General features: G+C 38.6%; 1 protein-coding gene across 1 annotated transcript in view; it reads left to right on the forward strand.

Moving 5' to 3' along the window:
• The window catches only part of PDXK (pyridoxal kinase), a 54,965-nt gene that overhangs the window by 9,914 nt on the left and 25,317 nt on the right, over window positions 1–19,734 (forward strand). Inside the window, exon 2 of the mRNA XM_040585196.1 lies at window positions 14,408–14,462. Coding sequence (XP_040441130.1) covers window positions 14,408–14,462 — 55 coding nt within the window. The remainder of the gene's footprint in view (window positions 1–14,407; window positions 14,463–19,734) is intronic.

Here is a 19,734-nt window from a genome sequence, read left to right on the forward strand (position 1 = left end):
CAATGTTTTTTCTCTTGCTTAACTTTGCAGGTTGCTGGCCAGTAAAGTCGAGTATGTTTTCTTTCATACTCCCCTTAATGGTTCTCTGTTTATTTATTGTTAACACTAAATTATTTGTTTTCTTCCTGAATTTTATGGTGTTTGTTCATAGCTCCCATACACAGTAATTTTGTGCCCATCTTCTGGAAGAGTAAAGAAAAAGAAAATAACTTATAATGGAAAAAAAAGTTGGTTAAATTCTCAAAATTTGATACTGTTTTTCCAGAATTATGTGCTGGAATTTATGGTGACGTATTTAGTAAAGTTTGGCCTAAATCTTATAAATTAAAACACATATGTATTTTTTATAAATCTATGTATCTTCATGTATTTTACAGCATTTATTTTGCGTGATGAGTACTACTGAACAAATTTAGGCTGAAGGAGATCTTTCCCCATCTGTCCAGCTCTTCACTGTGGTTACTCTTGCTTTTCTGGCAGAATACACCCCTGCTCTCAAGGAGTGGGCACCCCCTTACCTGTGGAAACCATTGGACTCTCTGAGCAGCTAACAGAAATGGAAAAAAATGTTTGAAACTGAGGCCAGCAGGTGTACTGTTTCCTGCAGTGCATTAATTATTTGTTGTTGCTGTTTGTGGACCAGCACAAGATACAACCTGTGTCACAGCTCATTCCTTTTGTAGTCAAGTGTTGCCGGTAGCTTCATATTGGGAATGGTTGTTTCTGGTTTTAGTTAGTGGAAGGAACATTGTGCCTCTGCTCTTTCATAGAAACCAACCAAATATTGGCAACTTAGATGTTCATATTTGAGAGGTTTTCTATTGTCACCTATCCTCTAGGGTATAGTTTCATGATCTGCTGGTTTCAGTAGCAAAGCCAGCTTGAGAAACTCCTGCTCTTTCCTGACCCCCACCAACTGGTTCTTCCACCTGCACTGTTTTGCTTTCCACTTCAACTCTTCAAGGACATTTTGTGAGGCCATGTGGTAAACTGCTCTGAGAGGCCAGCAAGGTTGTAAATAACTTGAAAAAGAGGTAAAAGAAGAAAATGTTTGTTTATCTTGTGAGTAGATTTCCTTATCCAGTTCCCTACATAGCCCCACAGACAGCTCTTTTGGCATAACTGATGGGCCAGAGCAGGAGCAAGCCCCAGGCATCTATACTTGGCATCATCCACTGAAGGAATTATTCCTCAAAGTATGCTCTTATCTGAGACATCTGCTTGCTTTGAAGGAATCAGTGAGACATTTAACTGTTCTCTAGAGGCTTCATTTTTCCCCTGCGGTGGCCTTGGTGTGGTTTTTACAGAACATGGCACCTCTTTCCTGTTGTGTTTTGATGAGTATCAGCTATCTTGCAGTTTAACATCTAAAGCTTCGGTAGGAGAGTGGAATCCATTCATGGTCTGCCCAAGAAGGCCAAATAAAGTGTATGTGCTGGATAAAACTTTTTCTTGTAGGATAACTCCACCTTATTATATGTAGATAATGTGTTTGCCATGCATTGCTAATGGACCGGAGGTTAGCGATCTAACTATCCACAACATGAACAGCAAGACTAAAAATAAAAACAAAATAAATATCAGAGGAAAATAATGTGTTGTGGGATTCCCTCATTCCCCCCATTTCATTCACTAAACTAAACAAGATATTAAGTCCATGCCTATTGGACCTATTGCTGCTGTGTATGTCTGCCTCTCCTAATCAGTGTTTGTAAACTTCCTTGTAGCACTGCATGCTTCCAGTTGGCAGGAGTTTGTAGTGACACGTATGGTGTTCTTGTCAAATTACATCCAAGTGTAGAAAGAAGCAGCATGAAGATGATGAATCTCAAATTCGCAGTGAACCTGCAGACTTAATACTCTTCAAAAGAGACATAAACTGCAACTTTGCCATCTGAAATCAACATCTAAAGTTAGTTACCTAACGGTAATCTGAGTCTCAGGATTGGGGGAAGGAAATATATTTCTTGGGTGGAGGGCAGTCAGACACCCACAGCACCACCTTGTTCTCCTTTTTTTGTGTATCCTTTGGTGGGAAGAATTAAGGGGGAAGCAGAAGCCTTTATGTCCCTGTCTCTCATTTACCTTAGCCCTTATAAATCAGTGTCTTGAAGATCTGTCACTTAATCCTACCCCAGATGGCAGGAATGACCTCCTGCCCATAGGAAGGTTAATAGAGCAGCTATCCCACAGTTTTTTATAACTCTGCAGTCAGGTCAATCCTGAACTGGTGTAACGCATGGAGTAACAGTGATTACCATGTGCCTCTTGCAGGCACAAGAGGCTGTTTGTTGAGTAGCCTATGAAAAAATGCTGATGATATAGAACAACGAATTTCTTAGTGCTGAACAAAACAGCTTAGAGGGAATTTCGATAAAATCATCCATTTTACGCCGTCTTACTATCTTGCACTGAATAGTTACCAATGCACACTGATCAGTCTCTCAGGATGGAAAGTAGAACTGAATGACCTGGTGGTATTTGCTCTGAAACGTTCCTCCATATCCAGGGCTTATTTGGAGGAACATCTTTAAGGTACTATTATCCTTACCTTTAATTTGGCCTGATTATGTTTCAGATATGTACTTATATTGTGAGCCTTTTCAGAAAAACCAAGGAATAAACTACTTGAGAACAAATTCACTGCAGTCTCGGGCTGTTCTGGTCTTTTCTGTTTAGATAGTCTTGGTCTTACAGCTAGATCAGCCCATCTGCAAATTCTCAGTAAGTACCAATTTTGCCAGAATATTTGAACAAAAATTGCAGTCTGCTCTGGCAGAAGAGAGAGGCATTTTTCTGCTCCAGTCTTTAGTTAATGCCCCCTGTGGTGGCCAGTGCTGAAGTCAGCTTGTAAATCCTGAAAATTGGTGTGCAGTTGATCAGAGGTGAAAAGGCAGTGACACTCAAGAAACGGGCATTAGACTACCTGAGATGATCATCTTGTCTTGTTTCTGCTGTTGTAGGGCTAGTTGTTGTTGGGCCTGAGAACTTCTGGCCATAGAGGGACAATGAAGCATCAAATAAACGTGGCTGCAGCATATATAAAATATCGCAGACTCCTCCACACCTACTTTCCTCTCATGTATGTTCTTTTATAACTTTTGGAAAGCTAAGTTAGGAAGCAAAAAAACCCCAGTTTGAGATGCATGGAGTTTGACTTGAGAATACAAGAAGTTGAGGTGAAAGGTAGGTTCAGGTAGGGAAAGGCATGGTGGTTTCCATTTTTTCTGGAATTTTTTTTCTTAGTGTGAGGATGAACAGATCTAACCAAGCAATTTGTTCGTATGTTCTTTATTTTGGTTTTTTTTGGCTGATTGTGTATTGTTTATATGTCTTCATATAGTATATTTTGTAGATTTTTTAGAAAAGATTATATAGTTATCTTGTTTTTAACAAGTATCGGGTACTATCCAAATACTATTATTTTATCTGTTACAGTCTTTCCTGTGTTTCCTGTCTGTCTTTGTCACTGGTGAAATAACTTTTTTTTCTCAAGGTCATCTGCTGTATTTTTCTATTGTCTGTTTTGTAATTGTCTATTTCTAACCTCAGTATTTGAAGTGGCCCATTTGGTACCTGACTCCAGATTAACGAATCACCAACATTATCTCCAGCATCTCTGTTTCTAAGCTAGTTTATTTGCTCTTGTATTTTTACCCTGGCACAGTATCTCCAGTATCTTAATGATTTTTCTTTGCAGTGCCTTGCCAAACGCTGCACTAAAATACAGCTATATTGTATGTACAGAGTTCTCATTATCTGTTTGGTATGGTTTATTAAAAGCTCAGAAAGAGAAAAAAAGAGACTGGGTTAGTCAACAGCAATTTCAGTTCAGTTTATCAACCCACGCTAGCAATTATGCCTGCTTCACTAATTGCCAGGGCATGCTTTTTCTTTTTCCCAAGGTCCTTTTCTCAAACTGAATTTGTGTTCTAATTTTCTACATCTAGTACAACGTATGTTTTTTGGTTCAGTATCAAATGGAAGGAGACGCAAGTAAGTAAAGAGCTGGCACACAGTGAGAGGTACAAGCTGCAAAGGGGAAATCCTTTCTCCCCTTCCAAATTAGATTACAGAAGTTCAGCCTTTTTAAATGTTTCTGTTCCATGTCCAGAGGAATAAAGCGGAGCAGTGATGTTCACTGGAATTACAGTGGTGGCTGTGTCAAAGTTCCAAACTGTAGTACATAAACATCAGCACATGTATGCAAACGACTTGTAATACAATGGAGCGTTTCATGGCCTTATATAGAGACTTTCTTATTGCAAAGTATTGCTGCCATTACTTAGCAAAAAAACCCAAAAAACCTCAATTACCTTGTTTGACAGGGTAATTTTAACTGTGACATTAAAGTTAATTCTTCCAATGACTTTCAATGAAGCTTGGTTTTAAGATATGTATAAAAAACTTGGAAGGGATGGAATGGTTTGGGTTTATGTGATATGGTGATTTTGTAGACAAATACAGGTATTACTGGCTAATTCAGTTTGTGGATTATACAGATGCTTTGCTAAAAATCAGCACTTCGGGGACTTACCACAAGACTTCTTGAAAATTCCTCACAAATTGTGTCTGTTTAAGTCTCTGTAACCCCCTTTGTTTATGTATGGCTTTATGCTGTAAAACTGCCTTTGACTGATGCATCTGTCAGTGTTGCATTACTTCAAGAGTAATTTTCCTGTTGATGTAGGGCCTTACCATATGTGCGTCCTGTTAACAGCAATAAAGCCAGCTGTGATCTAAATGTGGACGAGGAGGGGTGTCCTCTGGAAGAAAATATGATCATGTAGTGGGGTTCTTTAAGCCTTTGATAGGTTTTGTGTTGCTGTCACATACCCTCAGATAAAGGCCCTCTGAAGTTGACGAGATGTGCCTTGTGCAGACTTGAGCAGGCCAACTGTTTTGCTTTCAGTACATAAGTCCTGGTTCTGGTGGGCTACTTGTTGATGGTTTTGAGATGCTTTCCTTTCCTATGGGGCACCAGGCAGGCTCTGTTATGTCTGTCTACTGTTAGCTTCTTTTTTTGGCCCAGATCCATTTATTCAAGGGCCTTATGCCAGCTCACCTTGTTGAATTTCCTTATGTTAACTGTATTTGTGGAGGCAGAGGAGTAAGATTGTAATTGGGCAATTATTAAGGATTTGTTATAAAAATTCATAGTCATAGTTAAGATGTTTGTTGGGCTAAACTTAATATATTCTTAAGCTTAATAAAAAACTGTGTGTGTGTACGTTTGTATTTTTTGTATTTGAAATGTAGGATTTGCTCTTAAATATTAATTTGTTTTTTAAAATGCTGCTGTATGTATACTTTAAATGATATATTTCAAAGCACTTCCCTATTATATGGAAAGCTGGCCTGGCTCTTGAAATTGAGAAATTTTTTTTTTCCTTTCTGTAGAGCCCCTGGGCTTGTCATGTCCTTCCATTAATTTTTGAAAATTAAATACTATGTTCTGAGTATATTGGAAGGCTTCCATAAAAAGCATTAATTTATGGAGAAAAATAGAGGCAGTTTGTTGCTGTTGCAGCGGGTGGCATGGTCTGTGTTCTGAAAAACAAAGCACAAGACCACACATACAGTATGTAAAGTACAGTACCAGTACAGCAGAGATCGTGGCAGCGCGCATATAGGGTACATATAATGCAGTATCACTGATTCTGTGCAGCGTAAGTTCCTTAAGCTCTTCTTTCCTAGCTGTATTCTTACTGTTCATGAGAGGAACAGGATGTTGGCTTTTTACATCAGAGTTCAAGTGATACTAGTTTAAGCACAATGCTTTGCAGAGTTGATGGTCTCCTTTCTTTGTCATTGCTTACTGGTAATATGCTTCCATATGAGCATAACACTTGTCCAGTTCACAGGGCTTTATGAAGACTTATATTTTTAGTGCTTTTAGGAGGTGAATATTTGAAACAGCGTTTATTTTTTACAACTTCTGATACTGAAATCTGTAGTACTGGTGTGTTTAATATAGCAGGATGATAGACCATGTTCTCCAGATGCTTTCCTTCAACTTCTTTAAATGACAGCACGGTGGTGAGAAAAGGTTTGGAAGCACAAAATGATCTGGAGGTCAGACTGTGATGACGTGCTTTAGAACATCCATATCTTGATCAAGTGTGTGGCTAGCTGAGAAATCCTTCAGTAGCAGAATTTGTTTTCAGCAGGAGGATGAGTGCATACACTGAAAGGTTCAAAGGCAGTATACTCTTTAGAATTGGTTTAAAACAAAACCCTAATATCTGTCATGGTTCCTTGCTTCTCAGGCTCTCCGCAAGGACATGTTTTCTCTGCAGAGACAATCGCTTTAAACTCTGGCAAGAGATATTAGTGGAACGTAATAGACAAGCCTGACCGCCTAAGTGAAAGCAGTGAGATCTGCCTGGGGTTTATGACTTGGTGAATCATTCCTAGGCATCACAATTTAGTCACCAAGTAGGAAAGCAGCTGAAATCAGTGGTTGTTTCTGAAAATATACCTGCATGTTGATCTTGCCAGGTAAAGGAAAATGCATCAGTAGCACAGTTGAGGTTACATCTCTAAATCCTTCATTTGGAATTCTGTGCATAATTCACACTTATGCTGCCTTATTAGACTCTATCTGGATGGTTTTGATTCACTTGTCTAGTGTGAGTTAACCATCTTTTCAGTATTCTTAATGTTTACTGTTACTTTGCTCTAACTCATCGGTCTGTTACCCTCCATTGGCACAAAGGACATACCTGGCTTGGATGGTTCATCAGTTGAATATTAAATGAAACAGTCTGACTTTACTTACAAAGTGAGTATCTTGCTACAAAGCAGAAGAGTGAAGTGCAAGGAAGGTAAGTGTTGGAACACAGTGCTGCATTTATTTTGGGAGAACTAGAAGCAAGAAAGTCAAATCCTCCTTTCAAAAGTGGAGTCTTAAATGTTCTTTTTCCCTGGTTAGCAGAATCTTGTTCCTTCCTTCTTCTTAGCCAGTGCCCTTTTCTTGTCAAGCTGCATTTCCCTTGGAGATAAACTCAACTTGTAGAGATGTGAACAAGCAAATTATATAGTGAGATTTTCACTTGTGGCATATTTGTAGCTGAGATCTGGATGTGAAGCTCTAATTACACATACAAGAAATGAGGTAACTTGTGTTCACGATAAAAGGATCTATGTGAATGATTGTCTGAGCTTGATTTGCAACTTCAACCTCTGATACTTTCCCTGCGTTTATGGTTTACAAAGTTTAGTTTGTGGGCTCACTTGGAAAATTTGTTTTGATGTGTTCTGCTACGGTAAAGCCCACATTTTCCAAAACTGAGAACTTTGAAGGAACCAGAGAGTTTGGATGGAGGTCTCAGCTTTGTTTCATGAAATATAGGTAGCAACCTGTGAAAGTGTGTCAGGGGACATGAATACTATGGAAGAATCATGTATGCAGTTTACAAAGTCTGTTTTTATACAATCTTTTTTATTATTATTATTATTATTCACACTGGTTTTTTTTTCTCTCTGCCTTTCACTCGTTGTTCCAGATTTTTCCTCTAACTTGAGCTGCAGTACTGCTTTGTGGTTTTAGTTTCAAATCTTAAAATGAAATGCTACCAGAGGCGTAAACCCAGTGCCCAAAGAGGGAAGTATGTAGCGACCGTTTTGCGGAATAGGGAGGTATTTTTAATTGAATTTCATTCTTGCAGAAGTAGGTCATTGTTCTCTGAGGTTGTCTAAATTAAGTGCAAACTAAAACGATCTAGTTAAATGGGTTCGCTGACCATTTAACAGCAAAGGACTTACATGTTAGCTTTGCCAGTAAAGATAGTAAACATACCATACTACTGGTTTTTATCCTTGTAACCAGAACTTTAGGATAGGTAGCAGGTGATATTTTTGTGTGGTTTTACACATGGAGTTCTACTAACACTGAGCTTTTTGTATGTAGCAGTATCATCGAATGATGGAGTGACCCAGGCTGGAAGGGGCCTCGGGAGGTCCCCAGTCCAACCTTCTGCTCAAAGCCAGGTCAGCACTATGTTCAGCCTGTGTTGCTCAGGGCTTTGTCCTCCTGGGTTTCGAAAACCTCCAGGGACAACAATTCCACAGCATCTAAATATTTCTCTAAATATGTAAAATAAAGCCTTGGAAATTTTTGTGGTTTTTTTCTAGTGTTTAGTACCTAGGAAAGCAATAAAACACAGTTCAGGTAAGAAGTTAATGTAATTCAAGTGATAGATTTTCTTGCACGCTTAGGAGATTTGAGACACACACCACTGACCCCCCAAGCTTCCCCCCCCCCCCCCCAACCTGCATACAAGCAAGGAAAAAGGAGGACATCTTGAGTACTGTAATGAAGCTGGAAAAAGCTGCTTCCTAAACAAACTTAACAGTCAGGAAATTGGAACAGGTATTTGTTTGTTCAGCACTGGGCATGAGGGGGATAGATCCTCCTAGCTCGGCTCTGGTTCTCAAGTTACTTCTTTATATACATTTAGTTGCATCAATATTCAATATATTTCCTAGAACAGGCGGTGCTTATGCAAATTATTTACATCTTGCATAACAGTCTCAATTGCTTATGCACAGTCTCTTTTGGGTGGTTATCCTCAACCTCCTGGTGGTCGATAGGGATGAAGGCCATATGTCTTCCTCATCTGGAACTTTTCACTGCTTCCTTGTGCATGCTGTCTACTCATTTTCATTGTTGTTAAACCACAAAACTGGTTAAGGCTGCTTCACACCCCGATGGCTGCTTCACATCCTGACAGCTGCTTTTCTTAAGCTCTCTGCTTGGCTGTTCTTAAAATGTTCTGTAACAAAATGTTGGGTTTTTTCTTTCCTTGTTATCAATAAAGTCTGTGATACTTTTGGAAATTTAATTTGTTCCCTGCAGAAGCATAGTAAGGTTGAAGACATATTTTAAACGGAAACAGAGTAAATGAGAATATTTATTAATATTTATTCTGAGGAAGAGCTAATCTTTGAAGTTAAGAGTCTTCTGTCTCAAGTGGTATTAATGATCAAATACCAAACAGGATTACAAGGTAAAAATGAGTACTTTTATTTGTCTCCAGACCATTGGTACATGATGTAGATTACACAAATATGAACATAAAGCTTAGAAATCATTAAAACTGAATTCGAGATGTTGAATTTGCTTCAAAATCTTCCTGTTAACTTCTGTTGCTACACTCAAAGTTTTCCGTAATGTGGAATATTCTTTCTTGTTTTACAATCCACACGCCGCCCTCCACCTTTTACATAACAGGCACAACTTAGACTGTCCTCTTGAAGGAAATGTATGTTTCTAATCTTTCATTTCTAAAAATTTTAGGTATTATTTCTTTGCAATGAAGAAATAGCATGTTTCAGTGTATGTATGATTGAAATGTCTTATGGAAGGGAAAGGATGACATACTGTAAATTTTAAACAAACCTCTAATTCATTAACACAGTGGCAAAGTCCAAAAGGTTGTATTTTTAAAGGTGAACCGGAACTCAGGTTTAGCTATATTTATAACCTATATAACTCAAGACATCTTCTGTGTCTCTAGGTCTTTAGGTTGTTCTACTAGTAAAACAATTGGTATCACTTATAAAATTTGAATCTTGAAGGAGATCCATTTTCTGGCTTTTTATTTGTGGCTTGGTGGTTGGGTGTAAGTTTAAATTATTTGTGCTTTTAGGAAAACTAGGCTGTTGGTTCAGTTTTCCAAAAAGAACCAACACCTTTAGCGATTGTCCATGCATTATGAAGTTTCTTCCTTTCTTCTGTGTTGATTTTTCCCTTGAGCACTTGCTAGTTTGAAGATGAGCATTCTGATAAGTTCTGTAGACTAGGTGTCTGCACAGATGATGCACCTTCTTTTTGCAAGGCTGGGATAGCCCTTTCTGCATTGTGGGAAGAACTGGGTGATGTTTGTCCCTTTCCTTCAGTTATTTGTGATGAAGAGCTAAGTCCAGTTTGATCTCATGCATCCCATTGGAGTGTATGTGTTTCATGCTAGCTGTTTCTTCAAATGCATTCTGCTTCAGTGTATGTATTTTGATTTAATCTCCCAAATACTTTTCTGAAATGCATCATTCAGGTCTGCAAGCCATGCTTTCCAAATACAAAACTCTGTTTTTGATGTTTTGTGATTTATTTTTAGAAATGTAACAGTTCTGCTTCCTTTGCTTAAAGATTCACCCATTTTTCTCTGAGACTTCAGTCGCAGTAAATGTCACTATATGATGTGATATAGGCAACCTTAGTTTGGGTCTTAAGAACATTGTTTGATATGTGCTTAGAGTGGAGGCTGAGAGATTGTCTGAACTCAGTTATCTTCTTCCTTTGAAGAGGGTTTATCATCCTTACCCAAACTGGCTGTGGGTTTAGGTTTGCACAGGATTTGCAGTTCTGTGGACAATTTATACTTATACAGAATGACAGCAGAGGGGAGAGCGTGGAAACCAGAAATTGTTCTCTACTGGAGGGCCTGGAAGGGACCAGATCATCCACAACAGGGGGTAATGGTAATGTAGATGATGTGTCTCCCTGGCAGCTGCAGCCCTGGACACTTGCACAGTATCTGCCATAATAATAATCTCAGTCCTCACACTAATAAAATCTGAAGGCTGTAGTTCTGACATAAGCAAAACTCAAGTGGGAGTGAGTTCCTCCGGTTTATTTACACAGAGGTGCAAGGAACACATCATGCGTACACACACAGAAAAAGGACAGTTTTAACACCCCAAATTGGGTCATTTTGCAAACGTAGCAGACTGATGTGCAAAGAAATTAAGGAGGCAAAGGGAAAATGGTGCATCAGGGAGTATGAGGTGAAGCTGTCATTATCTCAATAAAGGCATTTGCCACACAGGTGGACCTGGCAAAGTGCTACTTGTGGCTTCTGATGTATTTTTTAAGCAAAGCATAGAGACAGCTGTGGATTTCAGTGGACGATGATAAACCATTACTAGCTTGAATTTGTTCTCTGACTGAATGCCACAAAACTACTGTATAGATCTAACTGTATTTAACTGACATATATATAACAGTACTTAACTTCAGAAACATGAAGAGGTTTGTTTCTGTATGTAGGAAAAATTGTCAGTAAAATCAGAGTGGACTGATTTTAGATCCATGAATTCAGATAAGTAATTGAAATGTGTTTCATATCAACAACCAAGAAACTTGATAGATATAACTGAGTTTAGTCCTGTTATAAATTTGTACTTTTAATTTTCCAAAGGAAAGGTTTATTTTTACTGGTTTATGACATTGGAAGAATTGTTGATATCCAAATAAGTGCATAATTTTGGGCGATACTCGATACTTTGTGTGCAAAATTTTTTTGTATGATTTATGTGCTTCAATACATTTGCTCTGATCTCAGTTTTCTAGGTCTGTACATACAAAAATCAAGTATTTCTAAGGAGGTAGTTAACTTTCACTTAAGATTTATTTGACATCTGGTTGGGGTAGAAATTTCTAGCTAAATCAATTAAACCTCAAAATTAGTGCTTTTAGTTAGCTCTGCCTAACAAATTAAAAATGAGTACATATTCAAAAATTTAATGAGGCATCTTTTGAATACAGCTCCCTTTGTAAGCAGGGAAAGTGTTCATCATTCAATGAATCAGAAACTGCTCCTGATATGTATGGTCTTCTAGATATGCAAGGATGATAGTTACTAGTACTGGTTTTTAATTCCTCATTGAAGGAGGAAGATAACATTTCCTTATCCAGTTTAATTGATCAGGTTGTTAAAATGAACTACACAAACTGAAATCAAGACGAAGTTTTCTCTGTAGCCATAGAAATGATTGCTGTCAAAAGCTGCTTCTAGCACTTCAATATACCCTGTTTTCAAGCCGTCTTCCAGTGACTACATTCCATGAGACTTTTTAATGCAGTTTGCTTGGTAGCAAACATGCACTGGCTTAACATGACTTCAGCTTTCTTTTTGATTATTTTAATACTTTATACTAAGCCTAGACCTTAACATCTGTTGGTCTTGTTTCAAAGGTAGTACTAATTAGTGAGTTTAACTGTACTTTGTTTAAATGACATTTAATGTCTTTTAATTACTCTGTTTTGCTTAAGAGTCTTTGTAAAAGGAAATTCCTTGGAGTAACTCTGGCTTAATTTGGGGGGTTGAATCAGAACTAGAGAGTTTTGTAATTAGGTGTGTTATATGACAGTCATATGCACTTATTCAAAACGAAACTTTAGAGCAAATTAGAAACTGTGACAGAGTAGACTAACGTCAGTAAATGGCTTTAAAGGCTTTTTAGCCTGTTTTGCACTGATAAGAAAAGTGAGAATATCGAGCTCCCTTGCGGACTCTTCCTCAGCTATTTGAAAGCTCTTTAACTCACTTTTTACCAAGCATACAGCTAAGCTAACCTGGCACCTAGCTGTCTCCAAGAACAATGGTCTTCCTTGTGTTTTCTCTTCTGCTGGTTGAAGCAGATTAATTGGCCAAAACAAACCAAAATCCCTAATCTTACAGAAAAGTTTGTTGAGGAGTCTAATGATAGCTTGTGCTGGTGGAGACAGTAAAGGAGGACTGCTCTTTCTGGTGACCATCGGTTGGTACAGTGCTTATCTGTGTTGTGGAGCAGCCCTCCCTACAAGCAGTTGTGTGTGCTTTTCTTCCCTAAAGTGCTAAGTGTAAAACCTGATTAGTTAGTAAATCATAGTAAGTGTGTTCTGTAGTGTTAAGTGTTAAATAGTTGGAGAGACGTGATCTAAATATTGCACAGAAATGGATTAAATCTTCATTGTTGCCAAGATGTTTGAAGGAAAGAAGAACTTCTTAGGTCTGTTTATTGCAGGGAGGGGAATCAAATATGGGATGACAGTCTGGTTAGAGGCAGTATTCTGATTTATTTCTTTGAAGAGCCTGTGCAGGCATCAAGGTTAAGGTCATAACAGCATTGCCATGTTCTCACCCCTTTAATTCCTGGGTCTTTAAAATAAAATCTACCAAGGTGAAACAAGAAACTGGGGTAAGAGTAGAAGCTGAGGTTAATTTTAACTTCATCATGCTGAGACAACCCACCGTTCTGTCTATGATTAATGTAAGATTACTTTGCTTTCTGGTTAGGACTAAACATAAATCTTTATTGTACATTGAAAGAAGAGACTTACTCTGTGAATACCTGTGTGGAATCTGAGCTGTGAAATGATAGAAATGCAGCACCTGCAGGCAGAAGAAACTACCTGTTGCAGCACATACCTCCATGTTGTAACAGCCCAGGGTTTGAAATAAGGGGCTTAACGCTTAATAGCTTTCATGTGCAAAAGTACATGCACAGGGAAAGCCTAATGTCTGGCACCATACACCCAGAGATTTTAATATATGTGAGGGGGATGCCTTTGTGATAAAAAGGGAGAGGCGTGCATCTCAGTGAAAAACGTGACTGGCAAAAGCTTCGTTTGTTCACTCTCCCCTTCTCTGCAAATTGCCTGAAAGTGGATCATAAACAGTGATGCATCATTACTATTATCTCCCGGTATGACTCACCGAGCCATACATAGAAGCTTGTCTTTTGAGGAGAATTCTTACTCAGAGCAAGTAGGATGTGGAAACAAATATTAAATGTCAGACTGTTATGTCACTGTTGCATTAGAATTTCTTTCATGGCAGATAAAAATGGGTTGAACAGCAATGCCTGTCTGTATTAAACAGGTATTGTCAGGTTAAAAATCCTCATTAGTTTTCTCCTGATTTAACTCTCTTATTTTCATAATATTATATCTTTTGGGGCCACAAGAATGCGTTTGTTGATCACACTAGCTAATTCTTGGGTATTTCAATATTTGGATTGCTGGTAATGCAAGGGAGCAAGGTGGCTTTTGGAGCACGCTTTAGGCTTTTTTTACTCTGTGTTTTTAAGAGCTCTCTCCCTTTGATTGACTGATCATGCCCCAAATTAATTCTCTGTGATTTCTTTCTATTCTCTTTTAGTTGTGAAGAAACTGCTTGTGACATCCAAGTATGGCTCATAACATTGATCCCTTTTAAGATTATTCTGTCCTTCTTTTAGAAAGATTGGCTTTCTGGAATACTTACTGCATCCTCCCTCCACATTTTGCATTAATTTAGTACCTTGCTTTTCTTGACAAGAAAGACTAGCCAAGGCTTTTTTCAGTGTTTCTGCTGGACCAGCCTCTCCATCCTTATCCCCAGCTGAACTCTAGCCTGAGGATCCAGAACTCTGTTTTTCTGGTGCTGTTGCCAGTGTGACGTTTGTTCCATGTCTACCGCTGTAGTGAAGTACTGCGTTGTTTGTTTATATTGCATGTGTGTTGACTCAGCTTTCACTTCAAAACAATGCTCAAGATTTTTGAATATACACTGGGAAATCAGAATCCTTTCTTGTGTTTTGTGACATTAATAATGTATTAACAAAGCTGTGTTAGTAAAAGTATTCTTGTGTTCTGTTACAGGTTTTGGGATTTGAAGTTGATACAGTGAACTCTGTCCAGTTTTCAAACCACACAGGTAAAATTTTACACGTGTCTTCAGATACCACTCCACAGTCACTCAGTTCTACTCAACATGTGGCTCACCTCATCACATGACAGTGGAAAGGAGATGGGTCTGATGTTTTCACTCACATTTTCAGGATATAGAGCAGAAACATAATTTTCGTGTTTTGATTCCAGTCTCACAGAAGTCTGAATTTGGGATTAGGGCATGATAAGACACAGTAGTGTCCTGTTCTGCTACTTTACAGTGTGAGTTTCTTTTGTTAGGCAGTAATCTAGTTAATTCAGACAGTGAAATAACGCAAATACGGCCATCTACACAGACAGGCATGTGAACTGGGAAGTCTTCAGTACTGTTTTCTGTATGTTACGGCTATATAATGCTCATAATTATGTTACCAACACAAACATCAAAAGAATATGCAGCTAGACATGTTTCCTCTCTTTATGTGCCCACCCAGATGGCTAGCACGTAATCCTCATTCTGGAGGGAGGAAGGGGGTGGTGCACACCAAATACATTTGGGTGCATTTTTACTTAGGTTCTAAGCCTGAGTATCACGCACTCACATAATACTTTCAGACTTTCTAACACTCACAGTGCTAGAGGACTTTATTTTCCAAAAGAAAGCTTAAATTTATGTGTATTTTAGCAATACCTTTTACCTATAAAGGTAAAAGTGACTTAGTGACTTGCTATTTTTGGATCAATGGAGACACATCTACTGTAGTGGTGGTGGCAGGTTGTTTGAGGGGAGATCTTTAGATAAAGAAATTCTAACGGTGTCTTCAAAAATAATCCAGGAACAAATTCTGACTTTAACATCTTGGAAAAGAGCTCAAATTGTTTCTGACGAAGAAAAGGGGGGGGGGGGGGGGGGGGGGGAAGAAGTCAAAAGTTGTGATACTTTCCTACTATCTCACAAGTACAGCTTTATTAATAAACTACTAATTTTTGGACCAGAGAGCAGACCAAGAAGCCTCTGTCCTCTCTTACTATGTTGAACTCCATGCAGCTTTCAAAAAGTTATAAAATATTCCCATCATGGAAGGAGGTTAGTGTCACCCAGAGAAGAAGAAAGGAATGTTTCAAAGGTAGCTAGAAAGCCATCTCTGCTTGTAGAGAAAAGGCATGAAAGAGTTAATAATTAAACAAGGGATGGGGGCCTTTTGTGGCTCAGGCAAAAAGCTGCTTATTTTGCTTCTACCCTTTGGCACAGTACAAAGTTCTGTCATATTTATAAGAGATACTTAGGTGTGACTTACTTTAATGTATTCAGTTTTGGAGTTGGGTTTTTTTTGTTGTTTGGTGTTTGATAGCTGGGTAAAACTGTTGTACTTTCCGAAAATTAACCAATTTTTTCATGTGAAATAACTTAGCACTCAAAATGGATGAGCACTTGTTGTTTGTTGGCTTTCAGTTTCAAGATAAAATCTGCTTTAAAGGGTGTTAAAAGAGCGTAATAGAGGTTTTATTGGATGATAAACTGAATGTGTTTGAAGGTAGGAAAATTACATTACCAACAGGATGACCAGGTTCTTAAAACATCTTAAAAACAAAAAATCCAAACCTTCAATATCTTAAAAAGAAAAAAAAAAAAGTAATAGTATCACAAGTGGAGAAATGTTACTAGTGTTTCATTTGAAGTTTGGCAATTAAGGTAGCAGAAGGAACAACAAATTAGGGATTTCCATGCCACCCCCACCACTACACTACCCGCCAAAAAGGCCTAAATGAACATCCCAAAACTAAAAGTGTCTCGGGGATCACAAGTCTTTAAAATACTTGGATCTTTTATTTTGTCTCCTGATGTTTTAGGAGTCACTTTCTTTTTTTCTGTAATCTTGATTGTTTTATAAATGTGCTTAGAAAATTCCAAAGATTGCTGCACTGCACAACCTCATGACTTTGGGAAACAGAGCTTTCAGAAAAAAATTCACAATACTGTGTTTGTCACTTGCCAAGCGTGTGTAAAAGGAGATTATACGTAGAAGTGTCGGTCATTTGGTTGGAAGAGTAAGGAATGGCGAAGAAAGGAGGGGCCCGTACATATTCCCTTTCATGGCAGGTCTAGTTGTCTAGCACTGCAGTTTTTCTATGAAATCCTTTCTACCCTTTCTTAAATTGAAGGATAGATTCTAAGTCCAGTGGCTTTGAACCTCCTCTTTGGGATAGTCATGTAGGAACATGTGGTATCCTCATAAGAAGACTTTTCAAAGCTGAGCATGTATGCATGCCTGCACACCAACTAGCACTAGCACCTGGAAATCCATTTACCGCTGCAGGGATTTAGGAACAGAAACTGCCATGCTGGGCTGTGGCTTGTCTGGAACAGTGCTGCAATACACGGCAATAGTGTGCTGGGTGAATTGCTGAAGGTAACTTGATTTTTCATATGAGAACAAGATCTTATGAGACCCTTTTCTGTGGCCATCATTAAAGCTGAAGGCCAAATTTCTGCTTCAAAATCTAGCTGTGAGCTGTAGTTTCTCAAAGAATGCCACATACCAGAGGGGCACAGGTAGCAAATTGTGTGAGGTTTTAGACACAGCATTCTTTCTTTCCCCATCCCCATCTTTAAACCTGATATTGTCAGCAAAAGATAAAATGCAGAGGGAATTTATGACTAACATGCTTTGGTGAATTATTGTTGGGTTTTTTTTTTTGCCTTGTCTTTAAATTAGTAAGATACCACGGGCCTATTTCTGCTGACTCCTGCTCAGAAAATTCAGCTTTCTTCAGTCTCTGATAATCCTGAAATTTGGAAAATGTCTTTTAAATCAGTCCCCCTGGGAGAACAGTTTGTCATGCTGCTTAGTGAAGAACTTTTATGATGAGAGTGTGAGAGTGACTCACCCTTGAATGGCATCTTGCTTCATGCACAAATAAAAGAAGCTGTCATGCAACCTGCAAAGATTCTATGCTATTTATTATATTTTACTGTGTTGTTTACAGAAGCATTTAGTCCTCTGATGTGCAAAAATGAAAATTAGATATTTTTTTTTGTTGGTTTTTTTTTTGGGGTGCATTTTTAATTCTTCAGTGATTTGCATTTTTGTTTTTTATTGGTACGTTAATGGTAAGCATATAATGTACTTACTTTGCCATCCAAACCACACCTTGGAAACTGCTCCAGAGTAAATAGCCTGGGTTTTTTCCTGTTCCTTTTCTTTTTATTCTTAAGCAAAGCAGTTTTGACTTCCACTTAGTGGGTCTGTAGTGGGTGGTTGGGTTGGCAGATAGGTCTAATACATGAGAAATTATAATTCTGTCTCATTTATGTGATTCTCCACAGTCTACCGCCCATATGCAGTCATTCACATCTGTGTAGTGCAGGACAAAAAGAAAAGATCTCTGCTCCTGCCTAACACTGGTGGTATTTTACTCCCACACTGACCAGCTGTAAAAAATCCAATGGAGAATTTGGTACTGTATTTCTGGTTTTGTCGAAGGCCACCTGGTAGCTGAAGATTGTCAGATGTTTAGACCAGGTTGTATGCCAGAGTTTACATGTGAATTTTGTGACACAGCTGGGACCAGATTGTCTGCCCATCATATTCTTAAACACTAGTTCTTTCTTCCTTTTTCCCACGGAAAATACTTGGTTACTGAAGCCACTTGGAATAGATTTGTAGGGAGCAGCACAGGAGCAACTCAAACCTCAGAACAGAACGTTCTGGTTTGGAAAACAAATCTTACGTGCCCTGCTATACTTAAATAGTAGCTTGTTTTTTGTTTTGTTTTGGGTTGTTCTTTTCTTCTTCTGGTATGCCTGTGTTTTTTATTCTTTTTTCCTTGTTTTTGGAAGTAATTAAGAGGCTTATAAATCCATTCCAGAGGAGGAAAAAATGTGTACCAGTGGAGGCAGGCAAGAAAGAAAAGTATGTAAATTCATCTTGAGTGCAATATTTGGCTGCCTTTCTTGGCTGCTTTTGGTTTTGGGGTTTTTTTTCATGCAGATGAACCAAGACATTTCCTTGGAGACTAATGAACACATTTACCATTTTAGAGGGATGAGTGACAAGAGGCATTGTATCTTACCTGTTTTCATTCCCTTATCTGCTAAAAGCAAATATATAACATTTAATTGCAGTAAAAGGCCATAACACAGATAAGCAGAAGGGGCATAAAGATGTTTAAATGGTCATGTTCATTTTTGTGTTTAAAATTATTATTAATCTGGGAGACTAATACTGTCAGTCTGAGCCAAGTGCAGTTTTGGAGAGCTGTATACTGATTTGCAGTGTTCTCTCTGCTCTCAGTCCAGCACTGAGGGGAATTATTTGGTGGTTTTGCAGCCAAAACAAGGACTTGGCTTCCTTCTTTTTTGCCTTTCCCCTTTTGTAACAGTCCCTCTCCCTGGGACCCCAAGGTATCCATCCTTCAGTTGGAAGTGAAACCTTTTTTGAACATGAATAACTGGGGTTTTCTTCTGTCCCTCTGTAGAAGCTGCTTTTTTGGTTATATATTCTACCAGGAAAGTAAGAGAAATGCAGGGTCATGGGATTTGCCCCTTGTTCATCATGTTACATGAAGTTTAGTCTGGGGAAAGGGCTTAGGGTTGTTCCCGTGTTGCTGCCAGTTTTGAATTGGTTTGTTTCTTCTTACTCGAACATAATTCAGTTCCTTGTGAAATCACACTTTTCTGCAGATCCAATGAAGACATTGCCCCTTTTCTTCTGTCTGAACAGCTGGGGCTTCCCTGAAAACCTCCCTAGGACTTTTTTTTCCCTCCAGTTACTGTGATTAGACTTAGTTTGTATTACGCATGTTATCAGATGATAGAAAAGGTCTTCTAGATATCGTTGGAAGTCATTGCTACAGAGTTTGGACAATGTCCCTGTCCCATGCGAATAACTTAAAATTCCTGAGCTAAGCTGGGCTGCTACCTAACATTTTGTTGCTATATTTATTTTCCTCCCTCAGTGGAGGATAGGGGTGGCACAGACCCTGTGCCTTGACTGTTTGAGAGGGCTTGAGATAGGAAGGTGAGCTTCTAGATAAACAGTGAATGTGCAGGGTCCCTCTGTAGGAATGTCTCCCCAAAGTATCTAGATTGTCTGGACGATCTATCATAGTTATTTTTATGGCCGTGTGCAAGATGAATGACTGCTCTTTTGCCAGCTGACCTTGATTCTGGGTGAAAACTACACTCAGTTTCATTGACAGGCACAATGGAATAAGAAAGACTCTGTTGTGTGCCTGTATGGACTGGCTTTGCAGTGCTAATAGAAGTAGAGATTTCGGGGAGAGGACTGATTATTTCTATCTGAAGCTGCAGATGT

Source organism: Falco naumanni, chromosome 2 (genome assembly GCF_017639655.2).
Source record: "Falco naumanni isolate bFalNau1 chromosome 2, bFalNau1.pat, whole genome shotgun sequence".
Taxonomy (NCBI): Eukaryota; Metazoa; Chordata; class Aves; order Falconiformes; family Falconidae; genus Falco; species Falco naumanni.